General features: G+C 33.5%; 1 protein-coding gene across 2 annotated transcripts; it reads left to right on the top strand.

Annotated features, from left to right (window-relative positions):
* Nucleotides 1-6,745: 6,745 nt before the first annotated feature.
* On the top strand, nucleotides 6,746-21,063 carry LOC141697128 (lysine-specific demethylase JMJ26-like). 2 transcript variants are annotated; one of them, XM_074501363.1, is made up of 13 exons: nucleotides 6,746-6,971; nucleotides 9,665-10,390; nucleotides 10,475-10,581; nucleotides 10,747-10,846; nucleotides 10,926-11,058; nucleotides 11,133-11,196; nucleotides 11,297-11,999; nucleotides 14,770-15,099; nucleotides 19,238-19,702; nucleotides 19,778-19,850; nucleotides 19,936-20,021; nucleotides 20,427-20,546; nucleotides 20,658-21,063. In XM_074501363.1, the coding sequence occupies exons 2-13, from the start codon at nucleotides 9,671-9,673 to the stop codon at nucleotides 20,733-20,735; spliced, it is 2,979 nt and encodes a 992-aa protein (XP_074357464.1). In that variant the 5' UTR covers nucleotides 6,746-6,971; nucleotides 9,665-9,670; the 3' UTR covers nucleotides 20,736-21,063. The 2 variants fall into 2 exon arrangements, with proteins under 2 accessions (XP_074357464.1, XP_074357463.1); XM_074501362.1 differs by having other exon boundaries at nucleotides 6,748-6,971; nucleotides 10,469-10,581.
* Nucleotides 21,064-25,438: the final 4,375 nt, after the last annotated feature.

The raw sequence follows: 25,438 nt of genomic DNA, 5'->3' as shown, positions 1-25,438 counted from the left end.
TTTGTCCCTGTAATTTTGTAATACCAGAAGCAAAGCATATTGAGCAGTCTGTCACACGTCACAAGGTCACCAGCACAACGGAGGATCATCCACTTTGACAACTTTCACATTTCTATTTATAGAAGTTAGTTATATAGTTTCTGCTGAATACAGTACTAGTATAAATATGATACAATCAGTAGCTATTAGACATTTTATACACATTTTCTCTCTCATGTAACAAATTTTTCAGATCTAGTTTTAATGTAAATACAAGTCTATCTTCTTGATCAATAACAGCAAAAATAACATGGTATCAGAGCTTGTCATCATGATTACGATCTTCATCAACGATTGATTTCGCGGTGTTCATTGTTATTTTCGCCAGAATCTGCATTTTTTTTACCGGAATCTGCATCTTTCGAGGTTTTATCTTCTACATTTTGCAATTTAGATGTTTAGTTCAATTGCAAGATTGTGATTCGATTGTTGATAGCTGTTGATCTATTTGTTGCTTCGATTACTGCGATTTTCTTAGTCAAATTGTTAACCTGATCGATCGATTATTACGAATCATCTAGTTCTGAAAAATGTCGAATCAAACTGATAACGATTCAACAACTCAACATTTTTCTAATCTAGATCCTTCAAGCGTATATTACATTCATCCTTCTGATGCGAATACGACTCAGTTAGTTTCGGTTAAATTTAGCGGTAGCAATTTTAATAACTGGAAGAGATCAATGATGTTGATTTTATCAGCGAAGAACAAGTTAGGGTTTATTAACGGAACATTGACTCCACCTGAATCAAATTCACCTGATTATGCTGCTTGGGAACGATGTAATTCGTTAGTGATTTCTTGGATTTTGTTTAATCTTGATGAAACCATTGCCAGAAGTGTTTTATTTCTCAAAACTGCAAGATCAATTTGGAAAGATCTAGAGGAACGTTTTGGATGTTCTTCTATTACTGAATTGTATTCTCTGGAGCAAGAACTGATAGAGATTACTCAGAATAATCAAACTGTGTCTGAGTTCTATACTAAGATCAAAACAGTATGGGATAATATTGATGATGTAAATCCCGTTCCTGTATGTACTTGTGAGAAGTGTACTTGTGAATTGGGGCATAAATTCATTAAGAAGCAACAAGAGCAGAGGTTACTGCAGTTTTTGTTCAAATTGGATGATAAGTACAGTGCAGTCAGGGGTCACATTATGATGATGCACCCATTGTCATCTGTATCTCAAGCTTATAGACTGGTAGCTCAGGAGGAAAACCATAAAGAAATTTCTCAGAATTCACACATTGAGAATGTGGCTTTTGTTGCAGATAGGAGGCATTACAGTAATAATTAGAAACCCTTTGTATCCAGTAATAACCAATTCTTTCATAGGCAAGCACATATTGGTTCAACCTACAACTTGAAACCCCAGAATCCAGCTTTTGCCTACAGTTTAAGGCCTCAGAATCCAACTTTTTCACCTAGAAGGCCTTCTAAACCAGGAGCTAATTACTTTTGCACCCATTGTAAAGTACAGGGGCATAGCATTGATAGGTGCTTCCAGATTCATGGATTTCCACCAGGGTTTAAAGGGTTTAAGGACAAGAAAATGTCTCATACTGCTGCTGCTGTTGCGACTACTTTTCAGAATCAGATTCAAGCTTCTAATGAGAGTGATCAGCCTGTTTCTCAAGTCTCTAATTCTGATTCTCATCATTGAAATTTCACAGATGAACAATATAATCAACTGCTGAATTTGCTTAACAAGCAGTTTTCTTCTACTGATCAGTCATCTGAAACTACTTCAAGTCATGCACTTCTAGCAGGTATATGTTTAATGGTTTCTTCCAGGAATAATTGGTTGATGGACAGCGGTGCCACTGACCACATCTGTCCTGATATAGGACAATTTGTGAATTACAAATCGGTTTCTGATGTTCATATCACAATACCAGATGGGACTAAAATTCCTGTTTTACACAGAGGAACAATCATTCTTAATGATAAAATCACTCTGACAGATGTACTACATGTGCCAGATTTCAAATTTTATCTTATTTCTGTCACCAAGCTTTGCAAAGATCTAAATTGCAAAATGATTTTCTCTGACAAACAATGTGTTCTACAGGCCCATTCTCAGAAAGAACCACTGATGCTTCTTGGTAAACTGAGTGATGGATTGTACACAGTGTATCCTAGCATAAAGAATGAAGATAACTCACATGCACATGTTCTCTGCAACGCTTCTCAATCTCACAACTCAGATGCACTCAAGCTGTGGCACATGAGGCTGGGCCACTTACCTTTTTCTCAAATAAAGATGTTGTTACCTGAACTTAATATTTCATCACTTTCAAACTCTATTATATGCCAGATTTGTCCAGCAGCTAGACAATGTAGGCAGTCATATCCTCATAGCTCTAGTAAAACAACAAATGTACTTCAGCTGTTACACATTGATATATGGGGTCCTTATAAGACCAAAACTTATACAAATTGTACATTTTTCCTGACAATTGTAGATGATTTTAGTCGATATACGTGGGTTCATCTCATGAAGCACAAGTCTGAGGTGCCTATCATTTTAGAGTCTTTTGTTAACTATGCCGAGACCCAATTTCAGACAAAAGTTCTTTGTGTTCGATCAGATAACGCTTTGGAACTTACAGCAGGTGCTCTGAAACGTTTTTATTTGTCCAGGGGAATTGTGAATCAGACTAGTTGCGTCCATACCCCTCAACAAAATGGGATTGTTGAACGCAAACACCGTCATTTGTTGGAAACAGCCCGTGCTTTATTCTTACAGTCAAAACTTCCATCTCAATACTGGGGCGATAGTATTCTTTGTGCTACTTACCTCATCAATCGTATGCCACTACATAGTCTTGGTAACATTTCTCCTTACTTTCAATTATACAAGTCTGTTCCAATCATTGATAATCTTAGAATTTTTGGTTGTTTATGCTATTTTTCAACATCCAAGGTTAATCGATCTAAATTTCAACCACGAGCTAACCCTGGGGTTTTTCTTGGTTATCCTCCCAACCAGAAGGGTTATAAAATTTTGAGTTTAGCTGATAATCAAGTAACAGTATCACGAGATGTTATCTTTCACGAGTTTCATTTCCCATTTCATATCATTTCTACAAAATCTCCTTCCCAGCCTTACTTAGATTCGATCTTTCTTCCAACTGTCACAAATTCTTTTATTGATATTGATGATATTCATATTACTAACACTCATACTACATCTTCTTCATTTACTGATCAATCTACTACATCTTCTTCATTTACTGATCAACCTGATATTCCAAATTCTTCACCTCGTGTTCATTCTCCTACTAATTCTTCTGACACTAATCATAGTGTTTCTTCTCAAATTTCACAACCAGTTCGAGTGTCTACCAGACAACGTAATGCACCTTCTTACTTAAAAGACTATCAATGCCACATTGTTACGATTTCTACTCCATCTCATCATTACAATTTCGTTTCCTCTTATTCTTTTAATATTGCACACAAAGCACATATTTCCCAGTTATGTAATATTTCTGAACCGACTTCATTTCATGAGGCATCTACTGATCCATTATGGCTCGATGCTATGAATAAAGAATTATTGGCACTAGAAAATAACCATACATGGGATTTGGTACCCCTTCCACCTGGTAAGTGGCCCATTGGTTGCAAATGGGTTTACAAAGTTAAACTTAAATCTGATGGGTCTTTAGAACATTGCAAAGCTCGTCTTGTGGCCAAGGAATTTACACAACAGTTTGGTATCGATTACGAAGAAACATTTTCTCCTGTTGTAAAGATGGTAATAGTTCGTTGTTTGATTGTATTGGCAGCTAGTCGAAAGTGGGATTTATTTCAGCTTGACGTTAATAACGCCTTCCTCTACGGTGATCTCAAAGAAGAGGTTTATATGAGACCTCCACCTGGCTTACACGTTCCTCCCCGTTTAGTTTGTCGTCTGGTTAAGTCACTTTATGGCCTTAAACAAGCCTCACGTGAATGGTTTTCCAAACTTGTTTTTGAACTTACAGCACAAGGGTTTATCCAATCTAAAAATGACTATAGTTTATTCATCAAACGATCTGGCCAATTAATCACAATTATGGCTGTTTACGTTGACGATATCATAGTTACGGGTAATGACCTCTCTTCCATTACTGCTATCAAGAATCATCTTCATCGAGTATTCAGTATAAAAGACCTTGGTCTCCTGCATTATTTTCTGGGACTCGAAGTTGGTTATTACGATAATGGGATTACCCTCAGCCAAAACAAATTCACTAAAGAGCTCCTGCTTGATTGTCCTTATGATTTACCACGAAAGGCTTCCACACCTTTACCATTGAACCTTAAACTCACCTCTGATGATGGTACACTACTGTCGAGTCCAGAGTTGTATCGATCTTTAGCTGGTAAGCTCAATTACCTCACCAATACTCGTTCTGATTTGACCTATATTGTCCAAGTCCTAAGTCAGTTAATGCAATCACCCCGTTCGTGTCATCTTGATGCTCTCCTTCATACATTAAAATATGTCTCCACCTCTCCTAATCAGGGTATCCTTCTTCAAGCCTCTAATTCTTTAACTTTACAAGCTTATTCCGACAGTGATTGGGCTGCTTGCCCCATGTCTCGACGATCTATAACTGGTTACATCCTCTTATTTGGGAATTCCCCTATAGCCTGGAAGTCTAAGAAACAGGCAACCATTTCACATTCATCGTCTGAATCTAAGTACCACGCTATGGCTTCAGCTGCAGCTGAAGTTACATGGACTGTGCGTTTATTAGAGGAACTTGGTGTTCATGATCTCAAGCCTGTCACTTTACATTGTGACAACCGGTCTGCCATTCATATCGCCAAGAACCCTGTCTTCCACGAGCGAACTAAACACATCGATATTGATTGTCATTTCACTCGAGATAAAGTTCTCGAAGGCCTTCTTAGTCTCACATATTTGCCCACTCAGAATCAGCTTGCTGATGCTTTTACGAAGATTATCCCATTACCTCAATTTCAGTTGCTGCTCTCCAAGTTGGGCATGTATTCTACCCTTCCCAACTTGAGGGGGGTATTGAGCAGTCTGTCACACGTCACAAGGTCACCAGCACAACGGAGGATCATCCCACTTACAACTTTCACATTCCTATTTATAGAAGTTAGTTATATAGTTTCTGCCGAATACAGTACTAGTATAAATATGATACAATAAGTAGCTATTCTCTGGGTGAGACATTTTATACACATTTTCTCTCTCCTGTAACAAATTTTTCAGATCTAATTTTAATGTAAATACAAGTCTATCTTCTTGATCAATAATAGCAAAAATAACAAAGCAACTTCTTTTTTTAATTTTTCATCAAGAGTAAAGCAGTCAAGTATCTAGATTCTTCAAACCCGTGGTAAAAATTAACTTGGTGCCGTGGAGGTGGCTGTATTGTTAGTTCCATCTACTGTAGATTGAAAAGAAATAAAAAAATAAATGTGGTGACGCACTAGATTACTGACAATTTTTTAACTTACTCTCTGAATTGAGAGATAGATTATCTTCTTCTGTCTTTTTCCAAAGAAGCAAAAATTATTATTTTTTCATTCACATGTAATAAATTATAAACATATTGAATTTTTTAAAAAAATTACCAAAAATACCTATTTTTAATGCGTTGTCTAATGACGAGCTATAATTTTAATTATAATATTTGGTGACATCACAAGGATAGTGCACATTCATGGAATAATATATTTTTTAAGGATGAGATCTATATTTAGAAGTATTTTGGATTCTAAGATCCCAAAATAAATATTTTTGTTATTTTTTTTTTGTTTTGCAGTTGATCATGTCACAAGCATAATGTGCGTTTTATATATGTTTAAATTTATTTGTTTAGCATTTGAAATATAAAAAATATAAAAATGTGTGTCTAACATTTAAATATGTGAATTTAATTTATTTTGACTGGATAAATAATAATTTCATATATATCTCGCCCTTCTTTATAACAAACTACCATGACCATGATCATTATGTGGTATATAAAATATCTCTAAATAATTTCACAAAAAGAAATAAGCCTTTAAATAAGTTATATATCTAATTTAATCTTAGTTGAGATTGTAAAGGTATGATCTTTAATAAATATTATTCTACAATAAAATAATAACTAAACTAAATTATAGAAAAGAGTAGTACTAATATTTTTCAAGATTTATGAAATAATATTAATAAGACATGACATATTTTAATTTGTAAATTCATATGCATGCATGTAGGTTCTAATATCATAAAAAATTTATCATATAACGTGGGCTAGACTCAAATGAGAATTAATTTTCCGCGGAATTAGTATATTATATAATTATATTTATTACAAATATTTTTTACTATTTTTTTTTCAATTTGCATCAAAAATTTTCATAAACACATTTTAGTCTTACGTAGAACATTTAAAATTTTAATAAATAATGTCATAATTATTATATCATAATTATTATAGCACACTTAATATAAAAATATAGTATATTATGTAATTTATGTATAACATATATATATTATGTAAAAATTTCCTCATATTTTTTTTATATACAATTTTTTTTTCTTTAACATAACACATTTATTTTGAATAATAAATTAAAAAAAATACAAAAAATGAAGGGTTAGGGTGTTCTTCGTAAAATTCAACATGTATAACATATTCGGGAAAAAGTTGTGGAATAGCGGGTAACACTAACATCGAGGTTGGATAATACAAAAATTACCCCATTTGGATTAACAAACACTAACCAAAATATTCCAAAAGCCCACTGTTATGTTTCTATATATATCCACTTTGTAGCAGCCCAATTTTCTCTCTCGGTTTCTCAATTTCCCCTAATTTTTATTCAGCTGAATCTATACACACACTTATATGTATAATTCACTATAAACAGCTCAACAACATTCTCACAATACATACATACTTATGATCAGGTCTGTTTATATTTCCGATCATACATTCTATATAATATATTATGATTCTTCTTATATGTGTATCTATATATGTTGTTCCTGAATATTGAATGCTGAATCAGTATTGAATGGTTTCGGTTGTGATTGTTTGTTTCGTTGTGTGAGATGAGTGTCTAATCGATTATTTTATTCGTATGCTGCACACTTACATGTATGTGTATATATGTGTTAGTTTATGTATGTATGTGTTAGTGTTTGTTGTATGTGTTAGTGTTTATGAATTGAAGGTTGTGAATTGGATTGACGGACTTGAGTTGACTTGAGTCAACCTCGGCGATTATTTTATTGATTTTAAGTTATGGCTGGAGATTTTATTATTTGTGATTAGTACTGGTATTGAGTTTGTCATAAATGATTGTTGTTAGAATGAACTTCTATTGATTATTGAAAATGTAATTTTTATTGAATGTGATCTATGATGTCACAATGTCATATTCTGTATCTATTGTTATTATTTTTGTTCTTAGTTTGCTCTCGTAATTGGTAATGGTATCTGAGTTTTAAACAACTTCTTTGTAACACAAAATTTAGAACTTTAATCACCACGAGTGCTAGCCTGCTAGGAAAGAAAACAATTAGTTTTCCAGAATTTATTCAATGTTCAATAAGCATCCCTCACTTCCTATATTATATCAGCATCTGCCCCTGTATTTATAAACTTATCATTTAGTTTGATGGCATTTTTATGATCATCCCCTCCGCTTTGATTAAACAAAACCTTTTTGCTCAAAGCTTAAGTAAGCGGTACTATGCAATACTGTTTAAGTTTCGTTTTTGGCAAATCACGTCTAAAAAATAGTATTTTGTGGAAAATTTTCTAGAGTAGAGAGGCCTTTAATAATCTAGAAATCAAACACTTTCATGTCCAAAGCTCCAGCTGAAGCAGTTCAGTTTAAAAATGACATGACTGCATTGTTCGCGATGTAGCTGAAGGCGTTTAGGTGGCACCAGCGAGATCCAGCTAAGGAGCTCACCCACTGGCTTATCTCTCATGTTGATTAGTAGTTTCCTAGTTGGCCCTGAATCTATCTTTTGAAAAGTCTAATTTTCTGGGATATAGTACATAATGAATAGCCAACTACATTTTTATTTCAAGGATGGTTGTTATTTACTGCGCACTAGACCCTTATGTTAGGCGCAGTGTCTAGGTAATCGATGTATAAAATTTATGTTCCGGAAATTATGAATTGGATGATGCATAAATATGCACTTGACTATGTAGGATTACAATTAAAGTTGCATTAAGAAAACTGAAGGAGAATAGCATAATCCAGAGGTATAAAAGCACTACCACAAGGCTCAATCTACAATTCATTTTTTTCCCCTTCCATAGGCCATAACTTTCTTCCTCAAGGAAAACTGATACATGCTAGTACACAATTAAAAGACCCCGTCAGCCAATCTAGACCACTTCACCCCTATGATAAATCTGGGCTTCATTATATCTAAACAGCTGATGTAAACCCCATCAAATTTGAGTCATATTTTATTTTCTTTTTCAAGTTACCCTTGTTAGATTGTTAACTAATGCAATTTGTAATTTCTTCTCTCTGCTTTAGACTTGCGATACCCGTATAACATTTTGGTTTTATTTGACGCACCTGATTTTGTAACCGTGATTCAATTTTAATATTTTTTGTTGTTTTTCCCCTGCTTCAGTCGAATTAACAGTTGCTTACTTGATAATTACAAACCGAAACAAGTTGAGTAAGTTTGAATTTTTATAAAACAAGTTTCATAACTCTTGAATGTGGCACTAGTGTTTTCAATTGACTCGGCGTGAATTAAAGAAACAATCTGCATAACTTTCAGTTTGTATACAAAGTAATTGTTTATTAATTGCCCTGCCTATGGACTGGGACCATCTATTTTGATGACTATTTCAAATCTCAACCAGTTTACCTATCACTTAGGGTTTTTAGACTCGACCCAATTTTTGTAATTTGTCTTGGAATATAATAAGTAAACAACTGCTTTTTGATGCCAAGTTGTTTAGTAACAATATTCTGCGAGCCTGCTAGGCAGCGTTGAGACATATTTTAGTGATGAGCCAGATTTTTGTCGTGCATAGTCATAAGAAAAATATGAAATGCTAATGAAGGAATATGAGGAAATGACTGAAATTATCATGTTAGACTGGAAATGAAACCTATGTGAGTAATATGAAGCGGTTGACTGATATATTATATATTCTTACACTTTCCGCTTCCTGTTCTGTTTAGTGTTTGTCTGTGTTGTTCTATAAGCAAGTGAGTTTGAGACGCTACGTGACAAATGAAAAATAAAAGTCTGTAACTAATGTTTCGAGTTTATTAGAATAGAGAACTTGAGGACTTAACAAAATTTTAGAAAGAGTTGTCTTTTGTCTTTGAATTAAATATGGAAACAACAGTTATTTGATGATAAGTTGACTACTTACAGTGTGAGGCAGGGACAAGACAAATTTAAGTCTCGCTTAGTCACAAGAAACACACAAAATATGCTAATGAATGAGTGTAAGGAAATCACTGGCAATATATAATTACTAACACAGTTTAAGATCGGAGATTATACCAATTTTTGAATAAAATGTTGGAATTTAGCTGTGATATATTGTTATATTCTTTTTAATTTTTCAATATTTTTTCCCTGAGTGTTTGTCTGTGTTGATTTAGTTGGAAATGCTGATAGACAAGCGAGAGAGTTTGAGCGGGTACATGGGTAATGAAAAACAAGTTTCGGAAACTAATGTGTCAAGTATTACAAGAAAAAGAAGTCGTCGAGGATTAACAGAATTTGAAGAAGTAATAACAGAGGAGGATGTGGAGGCGTCTATAGAAAGGAGCAAAAGTTTAGAAAAGGAGGCAACAATAGTGGGAAAAATCAAGGGTTTTCACCGTAGAAGAGCACCATTGCCTCATAGGATCGCCTTGGAAAAAGAAATAATCGTGGAAAGTGAATTATCTAGTAATATGAATGAACTTGATAATGTCGGAGATAAGAGGAGGTCAGAAAGGCGTCAGGCTTCATGGAACAAGAAGATATATGATGATGGCTTTTTCTATTGTTATTGGACAGAAAGTGAAGATGATGAGATCGTGACTTCAGCGAAGATGAAAAAATTAAATAGCAACTCTAATAAGATAAGAACTAAAGTCAGATGTTCAAATGAAATTAAGATGAAAACAAATGGTGACTCTGATGAGATTAAGATGAAAAGTTTTTGTAATTCAAGTGGGATCAAGACAAAAAGATTTCCAACAGAGACTATAAAGAAAAGCGTTGAGCCTGGGAAATCATCTTTTCATTACTCATCTTCTTTGTCTCGCAATTCTTGTTTGTCGAATTCCTCATCCAAAAGTGATGTGAACACCATCAAAACGAATATAGCTAACAAGAAGGTGACACTTGTCAATCTTCATTTGCAACAGCATATTTATTCAAACCATGTTTTTTACTGATTAATTTTCTTACATCAGGGACAGACTTCCTTACGATCTTGTCACCAATGTATGAAACCAGAGAGACAAACTGTAGTATTTTGCCAGAAATGTAGGGGGAAATTCTATTGTATCAAATGTATAGAACTTTGGTAAGTTGCCCAACCTTTTCTCCTTTTCTTTTCGTCATCAGTGTGAGAGTGCTACTATACAAATACCGTTGACATTTTTTTAGGTCTTTTTATTATGTTTTGGATTAAATTTAGTTCTTAATGCATCACTTCTACTGATTTTATAAACTTTTTTTTTGGTAATAGGTATCCTCAATTTACAGAAGAAGAAATTGCAAAGGAGTGTCCGTTTTGCCGTGGAAACTGCAATTGCAACATCTGCTTACACTCTAGTGGAATGTCAAAGGTTTGCAAATAATTAAGTATACTTCAATATCAGTTTTATGCTAAGTAATGTCTTGAATTCTTGATTTCTGTATTGTCAGATGTTAAAGAGATGTCACACTGATCGAGAAAAGTTGCAACATATTCAGTACTTGATCAATGCACTGCTTCCATTTTTAAAGCAAATTCGTCAGGATCAAGATAGTGAGATTACGTTAGAGTCTGTTTCTAAAGGTATTTGGTGTACAAAAAACTTTGGCATAAGCTTTTGATCAATTTGTACTATTACTAAATAATTATTTTTGTAGGAATTCTAGCATCTTCTGTTAAACCTGAGCTGGTCAATTGCCACAATGAGGAGCGCGTATATTGGTAGTCTTTTTTTTTTATATTCCTATTATCCTATAAATATGTATGTTCAAACTCTTCTACAAGTTCTAACCTTTATTCTCCTTTCCCATTAATGAAAAAGCAACCATTGTGCAACTTCGATTGTCGATCTTCACCGAAGTTGCCCTAATTGCTCGTTTGAGCTTTGCCTTCAATGTTGCTGGGAGATACGCAATGGTCGGCTTTTGGGAGATCAGAGCAAAGTGAGATTTGAATATGTGAGTAAAGGCAATAATTATATCCATGGTGGTGACCCGCTACCAGAATCTACGTATCTGAATACTTCAAGGAGTCGAACTAAGAAGCTTAATGTATGGGTTGCTGAACAAGATGGGAGTATCACATGTCCTCCAAAAGATATGGGAGGATGTGGCAATTGCCCATTGGAGCTCAGGCGGCTCCTCCCAGAAGACTGGATATCAAGCTTGGAAAGAAGAGCAGAAATGATAATAAGTACACATGGAACTTGTCGAGATATTTCTAAGGCAGTTTGTAGTAAAATTGATGGTGATTCCCTACGCAGGGCAGCTCAGAGACATGGATCTGATGACAACTTCTTGTACTGTCCAGATGCAAGAGATATTATGGAAGAAGAACAGCTTTTGCAGTTCCGTAGCCACTGGGCTTTAGGTGAACCGATCATTGTTCGTAATGTGTTGGAACAAACTTCTGGCTTAAGTTGGGAGCCTATGGTTATGTGGCGTGCATTATGCGAGAACCTGGATTCCAAAATGAGTATGGATATGGCTAAAGTGAAGGCTATTGACTGTCTTGCTGGTTGTGAGGTCAGTTTTTAGCATCTCTTTTCTTTCATAGGCATACAGTGAAAAAATCTTAAACTTCTAATACCTATCTCTATTGTTCCGGGCTGGGCTTCCAACACCAGTCCCAGCCTTTCTAATAGTTATATATTATTGATGTAACAAATAAACATACCTGTTTTTGGCAATAAATAAGTAAATAAACATACCTGTACACATGATTAAAATCCTGGAATTCGAGTATATGCTTTACAGTTGAATTGCGAAATTGATGGTAAGAAAAAAGATTAATGGAAGACTCAAAGCTGGTGTTTTCAATCCTTTTTTTATTCAGTTTGTTCATTTGAAGGAAGTAGAGAAAGATGTATAATCCCTGTCATTATCTTGCCAAGGTTCTCCATATAAACTAGAAAGAAAACTAGTAAAAAGAAGCAGACAAATAATATACATAAGTAACCAAAACAAAGTTCCCTGTTGTAGTAGCTTTTGTAGCATAACATAGTCCACTGTTGGCTTTACAAGTTCCACCTTAAAAATTTCCTCTCCTTGGCTGACTGGCCAAGGTATGTTCATAAAATCTTGCCAACTTTAAAGCTTGCTCCAAAGTGGTTGGCTCCTACAATCTCAGCATTCCTTTGATTTCAGCTTGCAAACCTCCCACATAATTCTCTAAGAAATATTCAGTAGTTAGCCTGGCATCTTTATTAATAGTTGATCTCTGCATTTCTCAAACTCATTAAAGTATGCCTCCACTGTAGTGTTCTGTTGAAGCTTCTTGAACTTATCAAACACTAATTCAGTGTCAAATTCACCAAATCTGGCCAAAAATCCTTGAGTAAACTGCTTCCAAGTAACTTTATCCCTTTCAGTCATAAAAGACTTGTACCAAGACCTTGGAGAACCATTGAGCTGCATAGCAGCGATAGCTGCTCTCCTTTTGTCATGGACTTCAAAGATAGAGAAAATATTCCTCACAATCTCTCAACCATTCTAAAGTGTCACTTCCTTCCCTATACACAGGAAAACTTAGCTTCAAATGCTTTAAACTTTGAGATTCCTACCTTTCCTCCTTCCAATCAACTTCCTCATACTCCTCTTCATCAATTTTGAACACAGACTGTTGTTGCTCCAGTTTTTTCTTTCCCAAGCAGCATGAGCTGGATTCCTGAACACACCTTTGTTCTTTTTAATACCTGTCTTCCTCCTCCAACAGTTCCTCTAATTTTTGTGGCCCAATATGCATCATTCCTTTCATATCAGTAACCAGCATCTCTATAGTGTCCTGCAGCCTATCAATCTTCTCATCAGTACCTTATTTCCTCGTACCTCTTGTTGTATGGATTTTCAGGCGTCTTGATGAGATGTCTCAGCTGCCTTCGAGCTTCTAGCATTACAAGTCATAGCTGAGTTAATCAATATGACAAACACCTTGGATGCACACTACTAATGTCATGCAACTGTTTACCAGAACTCAGTCTCAACACCTCAGCTATTCAGTACTACTACAGATGAACACAGCGGCACACAATTCTCTACTCAATCACAATAAATTCCACACCTCCTTGACACTTTCAATCTCAACCACTCACAGTCCTCCAATTCTCACTAAAACAAAACTACAACAGCAGTAGAGCTCTAATCAAAGTTTTAACCTAATCATATATATTTGGTATTTTCTGGTTTATGAGTTGCAGAGAAAGAGATACAGACAGTAAACAAGAGAGATTAGAGATAGAGCAGCAAAGATTTAGAGAGAAACAGAGAGATTTAGACAGAAATGAGAGAGAAAACAGAGTTCTAAGCTAGAAACCCTAGAGAGAGAAAGTTGTTATAAAGAGAGAAAGAGATTTGTGGATATGATTCCAATATCTGATATTCAACATAACATGAGCACACAAACATTGCAGGTATTTATAGAGCTAGTCCATACAGAGCCATGTACTTACAAGACAGATTGTAAAGGGCTAAAGGCAATGACTTTACTACCCTTACTACACAAACACAGTACACAGCACATCACATATACTATACAGCACATATACTAGTCCTGACATTCGTGTAATTACATTCCTGCACTCCTTTGTTGACAAGATTGTATATGTATGATTCGTGCTATTAAATTATTTTAAGTTTTGGTACTGAATTCCCTCCCTCTGCCTCCAGGGTACCCACCCTTCATAGAAAATTTGTTTCCGATAGGCAAAAACTACATGGTCCTTGCATATTACTAACTAATCCAGCTTAAGTCGACACAACTTACTAATGTAATTCCTTTAATCAAAATATATCTTGAGAATCCAACTGAAGCATTCATGTTTGTGTGGTCCGACCAATTTGTGATTTGTTTCATTAGCAACATTAACTCTGGGGGGTGGGGTTTGTAAAGACATTGAAGCCTATACTGTATTAGGATAATTAAATTACGGTACTACCTCCTATCAATAGGTACAGAAAAATTTCTCTTCCTACTAACCCCATGTATTCTAGATGTCTGAGGTTTTTGTCCCTATAGCATTAAACATTGGTGGGCCATTTATACAAGGGCTTCTATTTGCCCCCTCTTAAGTTTTGAAGGAAATGAGTTGGATGTGTCACCATATTAGATGTAAAGCTCTCTGCTGCTTTTATTGATTTAATGGAAAATTATGTGACCTAATATTTTCGAGATCCATGTATATCTGATGCGTGACTGAAATAAGTTCACGATTAAGTTTTAATTAAATAATGGATTTAAGATCTTATTCCTTTCCAAGGAAAGAGCATGTCTTAACTCTAATTTTGTTTCCATAAACAGGTTGAGATTGATACTCGCGAATTTTTTCAAGGTTATGTTGAAGGAAGAACCTATGCAAATTTGTGGCCTGAGATGCTCAAAATAAAGGACTGGCCTCCATCAAATAAGTTTGAAGATCTATTGCCTCGTCATTGTGACGAATTTATTAGTGCATTACCCTTCCGGGAATACACAGATCCCAGGGATGGTTTTCTCAATCTTGCTGTGAAGCTGCCACATAATGTACTTAAACCTGATTTGGGTCCAAAGACATACATTGCTTATGGTATTGCTGAAGAACTTGGGCGAGGGGATTCAGTGACTAAGCTTCATTGTGATATGGCAGATGCGGTATGATTTTAATTCATTTAACTGAATTTTGAATTATCTATACTTCGCTTATTCACCTCTTCTGCTTATTGGTGAAACAAAAGTAAAAATCATCTGATTTCTACAGATAATTTTTTAAATTGAAGATAAAGTATAATTACTAATTCAAAGTCTTGGGTCTCAGAGATAGAGGGTTTTCTGGGGGAGATACTGTTTTATGGCCATGCTCAAGTCTTTGCACAACATTTGCGAAGGTCTTCGACCAAGCATTTATTCTCAAATCATTTGTGTCTCGAGCCAAAGCTCAAGAAGATTTGAAATTTTTTGTATAAACATCTTTAAATCCAACCAAAAGTGCTTTAATGACGTCTTTAGTGCTTTTTATATCCTCAAAGTGAAGTTGGACCACTCAGTATGTGTACCTACAACCATTGTCAAGGATTCCTCCATTGTGCCTCAATTGATAGATTCTAAAGTGAAAGGGGAAAGTTCTAGCGAAGTAGTGGCTTCTCGAAAGTTCATGCCTTCACCTGCCCTAGTCTACTAAAGAAGAAATTGCTTTTACAAATGAGCTAACTGTGGAGTTGATGCTTAGACAAGTGGTTGAAGGTACTAAAGTTGATCATAAAACCTACAGAGAAACTCTTAACAAAAATATCAACTGGTTCACGTTTAGCAAATCGTAATATATGGAGATAAGTCAACGTTGAGGATAGCAAATTATTTTATATTACCAAAGACTTCTTTGAAGTTAGATCTTTCACAAAATTGCAAATCTTCTACATAAAGGTTCGAAAGATCACCTCTTGTTTCGTTTCAAGAAAATCTTAGACGACCCTTATTACTCAATTGATTCCGCTATCAAATGAGCTTAAATCAAAAGACTGTTTGAAATGAGTATGAAGAAGGATTTACTTGACATTCAACAACAAACAACTAGGAAAACATCAAGATGTCTTTTCTACAAACAAATAACAAGATGTAGAAAAGTTGAAGAATTTAGAAGGTGCTCGAAGATCTAAAGCTCCAACTTTAAGTAAATCCATAAAGGATGATGGAAAGAAAACAAAAGGGTAGGTTGAAGAAAGGAAGAAAGGAATAAAATTTTAAATCTTAAATATTTATTCACAAAAAGTAAATTTGAAAAATAATCAACCGAGTTATGCAGTTAATGCAAGCATAAAAGTCAAAGTGGTATTATTTGTCGTCCCAGATCCCAGATCCTGGGTTCGACTCTCGCTTATCCCGAAAATTTCCTAGGACAAATACTTATTTGTAGGGCTATAAACTTGTAAAAAAAAAGCATAAAAGTCAAAGTCGACAAGTAATTTGGGACGGGGGAGTTTATTCTTTGTAAAGTACAGGTGCTTTCTACTTTTAATAGTTTTAAGAAGTGTTATTAGTCATGAAGGTTAAGTGCCTCAATCACAATTGTTGGGTATTTTACTTGATAACAAACCTGTCGTATAACTTGTTTTAAATCTATCTATTATATGTATAATACAACAAACAAGGGGGGTTTGATGAGCAATTTAATTAATATGATGATTATTCCCCTACATCAATATCTATATAATATTTATTTCACCTCATCATTCATATATTAAAAATTAATAATTGTTATATAATTAATATGTGCATGCATACATAAATACATACATGCATGCATACATAAATACAGGCATGCATGCATACAGGCATGCATGCATACACACATACACACACATACACACACATACATACATAGATACATACTCATATATTCTTATTTGTCGTCAATCTAACATGGTCCTCCAACACAATGAACACACACACATACATACTCGTACATTCTTATTTGTCATCAATCTAACCTCGTCCTCCAACATAATGAAATGATGAAATATTATGTTAAATTCAATGAAATAAAAAATAAAATAAACTATTTATACCGATGATACTTCACTATTAATCATTCTGTGACATATATCATATACTCTCACCGTCACATAAGTTGTTAACATCGTTGTTAGACACAAATTTTAAAAAAATGAATTATGTTGAAGAAAAATTAAGAAAGCGGAGGTTAATTTTGGAGCAAATATAAAGATAATATGATTTTTTAGGAAATGTTAACAATCTTTTGGAACATCCCAAAATAGAAAGTATGTAATGACAAATTTGTCCGTGTGTCTATTATATTAATAGTTTGACATGCTTTTTTAGTCATACAAATGATATGTATATGAGTGTCACATGAACAAAACAAAATTTGACGAGTAGCCATTAATTTAACGGTTTGTCTAGTGTGCCCATGGACACATGCTAAGAAAGTGTGATATATGAGTTGTAAAAATTTGATTGGTGGAGATTTTTGTGCATGCAGGAGGTCCATCATTATTAATGAGCTCTCCACTAGAAAAATCCTTAATTTAAACACCTTAATATCACCATTCCCATACTGCCATATATGTATAGTCATGCACATAGCGTGTATGTGTGTCATGTGAAAAAAACAAAATATAAGATTATATAGGATATAAATAGATAACATCCTTATTTACATGTGTGTATTTACATGTGTGTATGTGTATGCAAAATTTAATTAGATTTTAGGTTTAAAAATATGAATATATCAAAAGAAAACTTTATGTACTATTTCTATATATATATATATTTTGGGATGGCAATTAATTCGATTTGACGGATACTATCTAACCGAAGGGCATGAAAAATGTCCCTGGAAACTTAGATAATAAAACATTCATGTCTGGAAATAGAATGGAATAAGAACCCGCAAAAACAAAATTGATATTTGAACACTAATTTAAAATTCAAATATATTATACAATATGTTAGATCTCGAAATAACAATAAAATTCTATATAAAAGATTTATAAGTAAACACCAATTATACAAAGATAATTTAAAATTCTAAATATATATTGGTTAGATACTCAATTAATAATTTATACAAGATAATTCGAATTTTTAAATATATATTGGTATACACCAAACATCGTTAAATAATAGAAATTGGTATACACCAACCTAACAAATTTTGATAGACACCGACACATAACATTTTGGAAAAATTCCAACATTCATCAAAGGTACAAAGACCCATTACACGTAGAAAAGCCAGACATAGGGCCACAATAAAGTGAACAAATTCTAGTACAATTATCATAATTTACCCAATGTAATATCATCATTGCCACAGTGTGCCATATGTGTTTAGTCATGCAATAGTATGTGTGTCAGTTGAACAAAAACAATATACTCGTATAAAATTAGATATAAAATATAAATAGATCACATCCTTATTTATGTGTGTATATATATATATATTTGTAAAATTTAAATAAATTTTAGTTTTAAAAATATGAATTTATATAAAAAAAGTATATGTACTATATCTATATATAGTTATTGGATTATTCATGAATCTAAAATATAAGATTAAAGATTAAACATAGTATATAAATAGATCACATCCTTATTTATTAAATTAAAAAGATAATTGTAAAAAATTGATATCTTGAATTGTTTTAAAAAATTACTTAACTTTTTGTAAAAATGTAATGCAAAATAGCTCAAAGTAACATTTTATAAAAAAACTAGGACTTTGTTTAAAGAATATCGGGTCAATTTTAGTTGATGGATTATGACATTGACAATGATATAATATCAACCCAGGCGTCGAAGTCTCAAAAACTAACACTTTTCAGTAAAAATAAAAAGACAACTGATATTAAAGGTCATGTCAGTTTTACTTTGTTCAATATTATGATTGCAAGTTTTTTAGATTTTAGTCATGCATTTTTAAACGCTTTAACTTGAGCAGGGTACTTGCAAATTAGCAGTGACTTCAATAATAAAATGGCTTGTTAACTTATAGTTTATTTGACCAAAACTTAATTTTGTAATTCATGCCTATTGGCTATTAGTATGTGTTGAGGGCTTCAGGATTACATAAAAGTTGACACATAGCACATGGTTGGACAACCTGGGTTCTGCGAGAGAGGCTGGGGATGCAAATATTTATTTGTATTTGACAAATTGACAATAGAAAATGAATTATCTACTAATTTGGCTGTCTTGGCCTTCTTTTGCACATGTTTACCTCTGAAACCTCCAAATCTACTGAACTGCTTATTTAAATTTTGTTTTGGCTCAGGTAAATATATTAACGCACACTGCAGAAATCGAGATAAGTGACGAGCAAGGATCTGCTATGGAAAGGTTAAAAGATGTCCACAGAGCTCAAGATGAACGAGAATACCTTCAGAGGGAGAACAGTATATTTAAACAAAGTAGTTGCGTCATTACAAAAGCAAGTGACTACATACTTCCAGTGATTCAACAACACAAGAACGGTTCAGATGTTAGTCCTCTGAGTAGTGATCTGGGAGTGTCAAATGAAGTGAACAATCAAAGCAAGGTTTGCTCTAGGACTGGTTATGTAACTGGAACTTCAATCGAAATGGATCATTCTGGACTTGAATCATGTGAAGAAAAAATAGCTGAAGGTGGTGGGGCCCTTTGGGACATTTTCCGCAGAGTTGATGTACCAAAATTAGAAGAGTATCTAGTAAAGCATTCTAAAGAATTTAGACATACTTATTGTTGTCCTGTTGACCAAGTAAGTTAACTGTATGTATAACACACTTACATGTGTAACTTTCAAGTTCTCTGAGGATGTACTCTTATTACACAGGTTTATCATCCAATTCATGACCAGTCCTTCTACTTGAGTTTGGAGCATAAAAGAAAGTTGAAGGATGAATATGGTAGAAGATCATGATTATTGTTTTATGGATATACTTTTTTATTTCTACTCAACTACCATATCATGTTATATTTAATTTTTACCAGGAATAGAGCCCTGGAGTTTTGTTCAGAAAGTTGGAGATGCAGTGTTTATTCCAGCAGGATGCCCACATCAAGTGCGCAATCTCAAGGTACTGTAATATTAACTATTTATCCTACAGTTTCAATTTATGTCACACCGAGGTCATGCACATTAATTATACTTCACTCATTTTTCTCGTTTCAATTTATTAATGCAAAGATTGATCAAACATTGTTGTTTCCTGTGCAAATATAAGGTACAAGCTTTTTCTTGCAGACTATCTATCAGTTGACAAAATTTTGTTGTTTTTCTTAAGCGTGAATCATTTTAAAGGCAAAGTACTTGTAAATTAATCGACGAGGATGATACCTATAATATATACATTCCAAGTAGAATCAAAATTGCAGAAACGAAATCTGTTGTGAAATTTCTTTGATATAAGCCTATAAGTGCTCATATACTTGAAGTATTTTTTAATTGGGATATGTAAATTTTTTGCCGAATTGTGGTGCAGTCATGTACGAAGGTGGCTATGGACTTCGTATCTCCGGAAAATGTCCATGAATGCCTACGCATAACCAGTGAGTTTCGGAAACTGCCAAAGGGCCACAAGGCCAAGGAAGACAAACTCGAGGTAGCATATCCTCCACCTCCTAAACAACAAATGTGTCCACATTTGGTTACTCATCTAATATATTTTCTATCATGGTATGGTTTTATATTTTTTGTGTGCTGAATTCAACAGATTAAAAAAGTGGTTCTTCATGCCATTAACCATGCTATAGAAGATTTTGAAGACTTGACATCGTTGCAGAATCGATGATGATAGAGATCAACCATTTTATGATCCATGCTTTCTGTGTGGGGAATTTGTAAATAATATTGTAATAGGATTTGGCCACATTATGTGTACCCTCCCAATCCTTCAAGTTGTGTATCTTTCATTGAGAGTTCGGAACACAGGAACATGGTCAGCAAAGCAAATACACAGAAATACTGTTCTTTTTTCTCCAATTAAGCATCGACTTCTTAGCAAATAAATACATAAAACATAGGATAGGAGTATGTTTTTTAGGGATGTATCGTCTTCAAATAGACGGGCTGCATAAGTACTTTATACTATGGAGTGAGTATGGTTTCGGGAATTTTTATTTTAGTTTTTTTTTCTGTACCATGTTTCATCACTTATGTTTTTAATTTATTTATTTTAAAATATTTTTAAATATACATTTTGTTAAAAGTTTTTTCAGATATTTTTAGTGCTTTAATTTAGTAAAATATATAATTAATAATTTTTAATTATTTAAAATATATTAAACATCAATTAAACATTGTAATCTCTTTTTTTTTTTTGCAAAATTAAACTTCTATCTATTATATATATAATAGAGCAACTAAGGGTTCATTGACACAATTTATTCATTTAATATTTAATATTACTTAATTACTCCTCATAAATATGTACTAATAAATATCAAATTTAATAACATGTATTAATTACATCTATCTCATTAATTATTAATAATTATATATTTATTACTACTCCATTGTTGTATAATAAGAACTTATATTTATACTTATAATTACATATGTATTTTATAAATATAGACTAAAGTTCTAATATTATTATGTTTTTATATATCTACTATTATCGCATTTGATGTCGTATGTCACATTTTAATTATTCCATTTACCATACAAAAACTTAAATTCGAACGAAAAAATAGATATTGTATTCTTATTTAGATACGTATAACACTTGTATTATAAGTTCTCAATACACATGTACTTGTGTCAAATAATTTATCATATAACTTATTTTCACACATTTAAAATTCAAATACATACATACACACATACGTACATACACACATACAAAGATACATACAAGATATAAGATATACGAAATTAAGGTAATTAACAAAAATGAACTTAATTTTTTCGTAATCGATAAACAGGATCTTATCGAATAATGAATTACAATGCTATACAGTAACAATTATGGAATTTAACAAAATCTTGAACACTTTGAAATACATGTTTTACAAAAATATCTATTAGTCATCTGATACAAAATTCAAAAAAGTGTATGTAACACTGTACCATATTTTACAATTATATAACATGTACATATGTCATAAACTTATTAGTTTTGAAATTGTGTGTGTGTCTCATTTGGGCTATAAAATACACATGTCGAAAAAACTCATCCATACAACAAAGACTATACACAAATAAAATAACTTCTCGTAACAGAAAATATATTCCATTTTACAAATATGTATATAAATTTTATAATAATTGATGTTAGATCATGCTCGTGCCTCGCATAGGTTATAGAGCTAGTTGTAATCTAAATAGTTAGATTTTAACAAATGTCTAGGTGACTCGTGAACAATCACGAATAAAAGCCCAAGAAAAATTTGAAAAGAATCGAGTTGTCCACTAATTGTGCATATATTTATAGACTTTCTAATCATGAACTAATATTTATAGTTTTACTTTAACTTAGAGTTATATACACAACACACTCACATTCTACCCTTATTTGTCAATAGCAAAATTAATTTTAACGCTCGAATTATACGTATTTTTTTCTAGGTCTCTAAATTATATATATCAATTAATATAAAATTTAACTTTAGTTTTTTCTCATCGCAGTCCTTCCGTTAAAATCAAGTTGACACGTTAGTTTTTTAGTGACATGACAAATTTGAAGTTTAAAAGAATTAAAGGCAATTTAAAAGTAATTCCAGTTTTAAGACTTAAAACTTGAGTAATCAAATCGCTCGTTTTTCAATACACTATTTATCTACATCATCAGAATTACTTAAATACTAGTCGAATAAAAACAAACCAAATCAAATGTATCCAGTATATCCCACAAAAGCACGGTCTGGGGAGGGTATGTTATATGCAGCCTTCCCCTCATTCAGAAGAATGAAGAGGCTGTTTCACGAAAGGCCTCCGGCTTGTGTGTGAACATGTGTAAATATGAAATATAACTATAAAATGATAGAATACGTAATACCGAATAGTGACTGTTTATAGTCACTTTTATCCCACATAAAAACACTTTTGATATCTTCAACTCAATCTTACTTAAGAACACTCGCAGACTTCTACTTTATAAATCAAATCACTTTCTGTTCAAAAAAGACAAGATATTCGATCTACCAAAAAATGATTAGTGCCAATATGTATGAAACCCATAATACAATAATAATAAAATTAAGTCCATTAACAGAATAAAAATTGATGAATAAACTGACACTATATGTTATTAACACTATATGCTACTAACACCTCAAAATACAAGATCCAACTATCCTAAAAGTTAATCAAGTACTCTAATTCAACGCCTCCAAGACCTTCTGATCTAATACCTTATCCCCCCGAAGGTTTAAAAAATGCAAAACTAGAGCAAATAGGTTATCCCAAGTTCTTCTCGGTCTTCCTTTCCTTCTCGCACCCGACAACACTAAACCTTCAACTCTCCGCACTGGGGCTGATATACGTCTCCTCCGTACATGTCCAAATCATCGCAGTCTACCTTCTCTTACCTTTTTTTTATTATAGATGCAACTCGTAATTGCCTTCTGAAAAAACCAATCGGAAATCTATCTAACAAGGTGCGACCACAAATCCAACGCAACATCCTCATTTCCGCTACCTCTAGTCGTTCTTGGCCTTCGTTACCGCCCAACATTCTGCCCCATACAACAAAGCTGGTCTAATCGTCATTCCATAAAATCTTCCTTATAATTTAAAGAATTTTTTTTATCACACAGTACTCCTCAAGTAGCCCTCCACTTTAACCATCCGGATTGGATACGATAAGTAACATCGACATCTATCTTACCATCTTTATGAATCACAGATCCCAAATACTTGAAGCTTTCTTTCGGAACTAATAAATCAATTCTAACATCAACCCCCTCTTCATCTGGTTTGTTACTAAAATTGCACCACATATATTCAGTTTTTGAATGACTCACACGCAAGCCCGAAGTCTCCAATATAACTCTCCATTGTTTAAACTTCTCATTAATCACCGATTTTATCTCATTAATAATAACTATGTCATCTGCAAAAAGTATACACCACAGTATAACATCTTGGATTCCTCTAGTGAGCACATCTATATTTATTACGAATAAAAATGCACTTAATGATGATCCTTGATGAAGTCCTATCTTGACCGGAAAATATTGAGTATCACCAACAGGAGTCCTGACACAAGTCATCACTTGAGAATACATTGCTTGAATTGCCCTCACATATATCTGAGATACACCTTTACTCTCCAAACTTGTCCAGATTATGCTGCGTGAAACACTATCATAAACTTTTTCCAAATCTATAAACACCATGTGCAGGTCCCTACTATGTTTCCTATATCTCAATTAAATGCCTAAGAAGATGAATCGTCTCCGTTGTCGACCTACAAGGCATAAAACCAAATTGGATTTTTGACATTGTAACATTTCTTTTAATCCTAATTTCTATCACTCGCTCCCATAATTTCATAGTATGACTTAAAAGTTTAATACCACGAAAATTACTACAATTTTGAACATCACCCTTATTCTTGTAAATTGGAATAACCATACTAAACTTCCATTCATGTGATATCTTATCAGTCCGAAAAATAATATTTAAGAGATGTGTCAACCACCGCTCACCCTCATTACCTTAACATTACCATACCTCTATAGGTATTTCGTCCGGACCCGTGGCTTTACCTTTTTCCATCTTCCCTAATGCCCATTCAATTTCTTCACCATTTATAGGTTGTATATTAGAATCACAATGTGATTGACGAACTGTTTTCCACTCAATCTCCTCTCCACTTATACGAAACTCATTAAATAACTGTCTGGAATAGCGATACCATCTACATTTAAATATCATCATCCTTAACTAACACACGTGCATCTTCATCCTTAATAAATCTAACAAATCCCAAATCTCGTTGTTTCCTTTCTCGAGCCTTTGTTAGTTAATACGTTACATTTGCTCCCTCATTTGTAGATAGACCCATATACATTTCCTCATAAGCCTTATCCTTCGCCTCCACAACGGCCCTTTTTACTAGACGTTTTGCTTCCTTATAGAGAGTTTTCTTTGAATCAAATTCCTCTTGTTCATTGCAGCACATATGCTCCTTAAAGCGTGCTTGTTTAGCTTTTACTCGCTCTTGCATATCCTCATTCCACCATCAAGCCTCCTTTTGATCATGGATTTTTCCCGAGGTAATTCCTAACATATCTTTAGCCACACCCCTAATTTAAGAAGCCAAATGACCCCATATTTGGTTACATCATCCTCAACAAAATTTCTTTGTTCCAAACCAATTTGTTCCTTGAAAAGCCGTACTCTTTCACCATTCAAATTTTTTCATAAAATACGTGGAGTCGCCTTCTGAATACCTACCGTTATATTTCTCCTCATATAAATATCCATTACCAACAAACGATGTTCTGTAGCACACATCTCATCCGGAAATACTTTACAATCTTTGTA

The sequence above is a fragment of the Apium graveolens genome, chromosome 11 (genome assembly GCF_009905375.1).
Source record: "Apium graveolens cultivar Ventura chromosome 11, ASM990537v1, whole genome shotgun sequence".
Classification (NCBI taxonomy): Eukaryota; Viridiplantae; Streptophyta; class Magnoliopsida; order Apiales; family Apiaceae; genus Apium; species Apium graveolens.
Note: the sequence above shows the minus strand (reverse complement) of the source record. Positions and strands in the feature narration are given on the sequence as shown.

Excerpts from the sequence above, each read along its gene's own strand:
- LOC141697128 (XM_074501362.1), top strand. The coding sequence starts at position 9,671 with ATGCTGATAGACAAGCGAGAGAGTTTGAGCGGGTACATGGGTAATGAA. Across the intron at positions 19,851-19,935 it reads AAAGTTGAAGGATGAATATG|GAATAGAGCCCTGGAGTTTT; the intron begins GTAGAAGATCAT and ends AATTTTTACCAG. Across the intron at positions 20,547-20,657 it reads CCAAGGAAGACAAACTCGAG|ATTAAAAAAGTGGTTCTTCA; the intron begins GTAGCATATCCT and ends TGAATTCAACAG.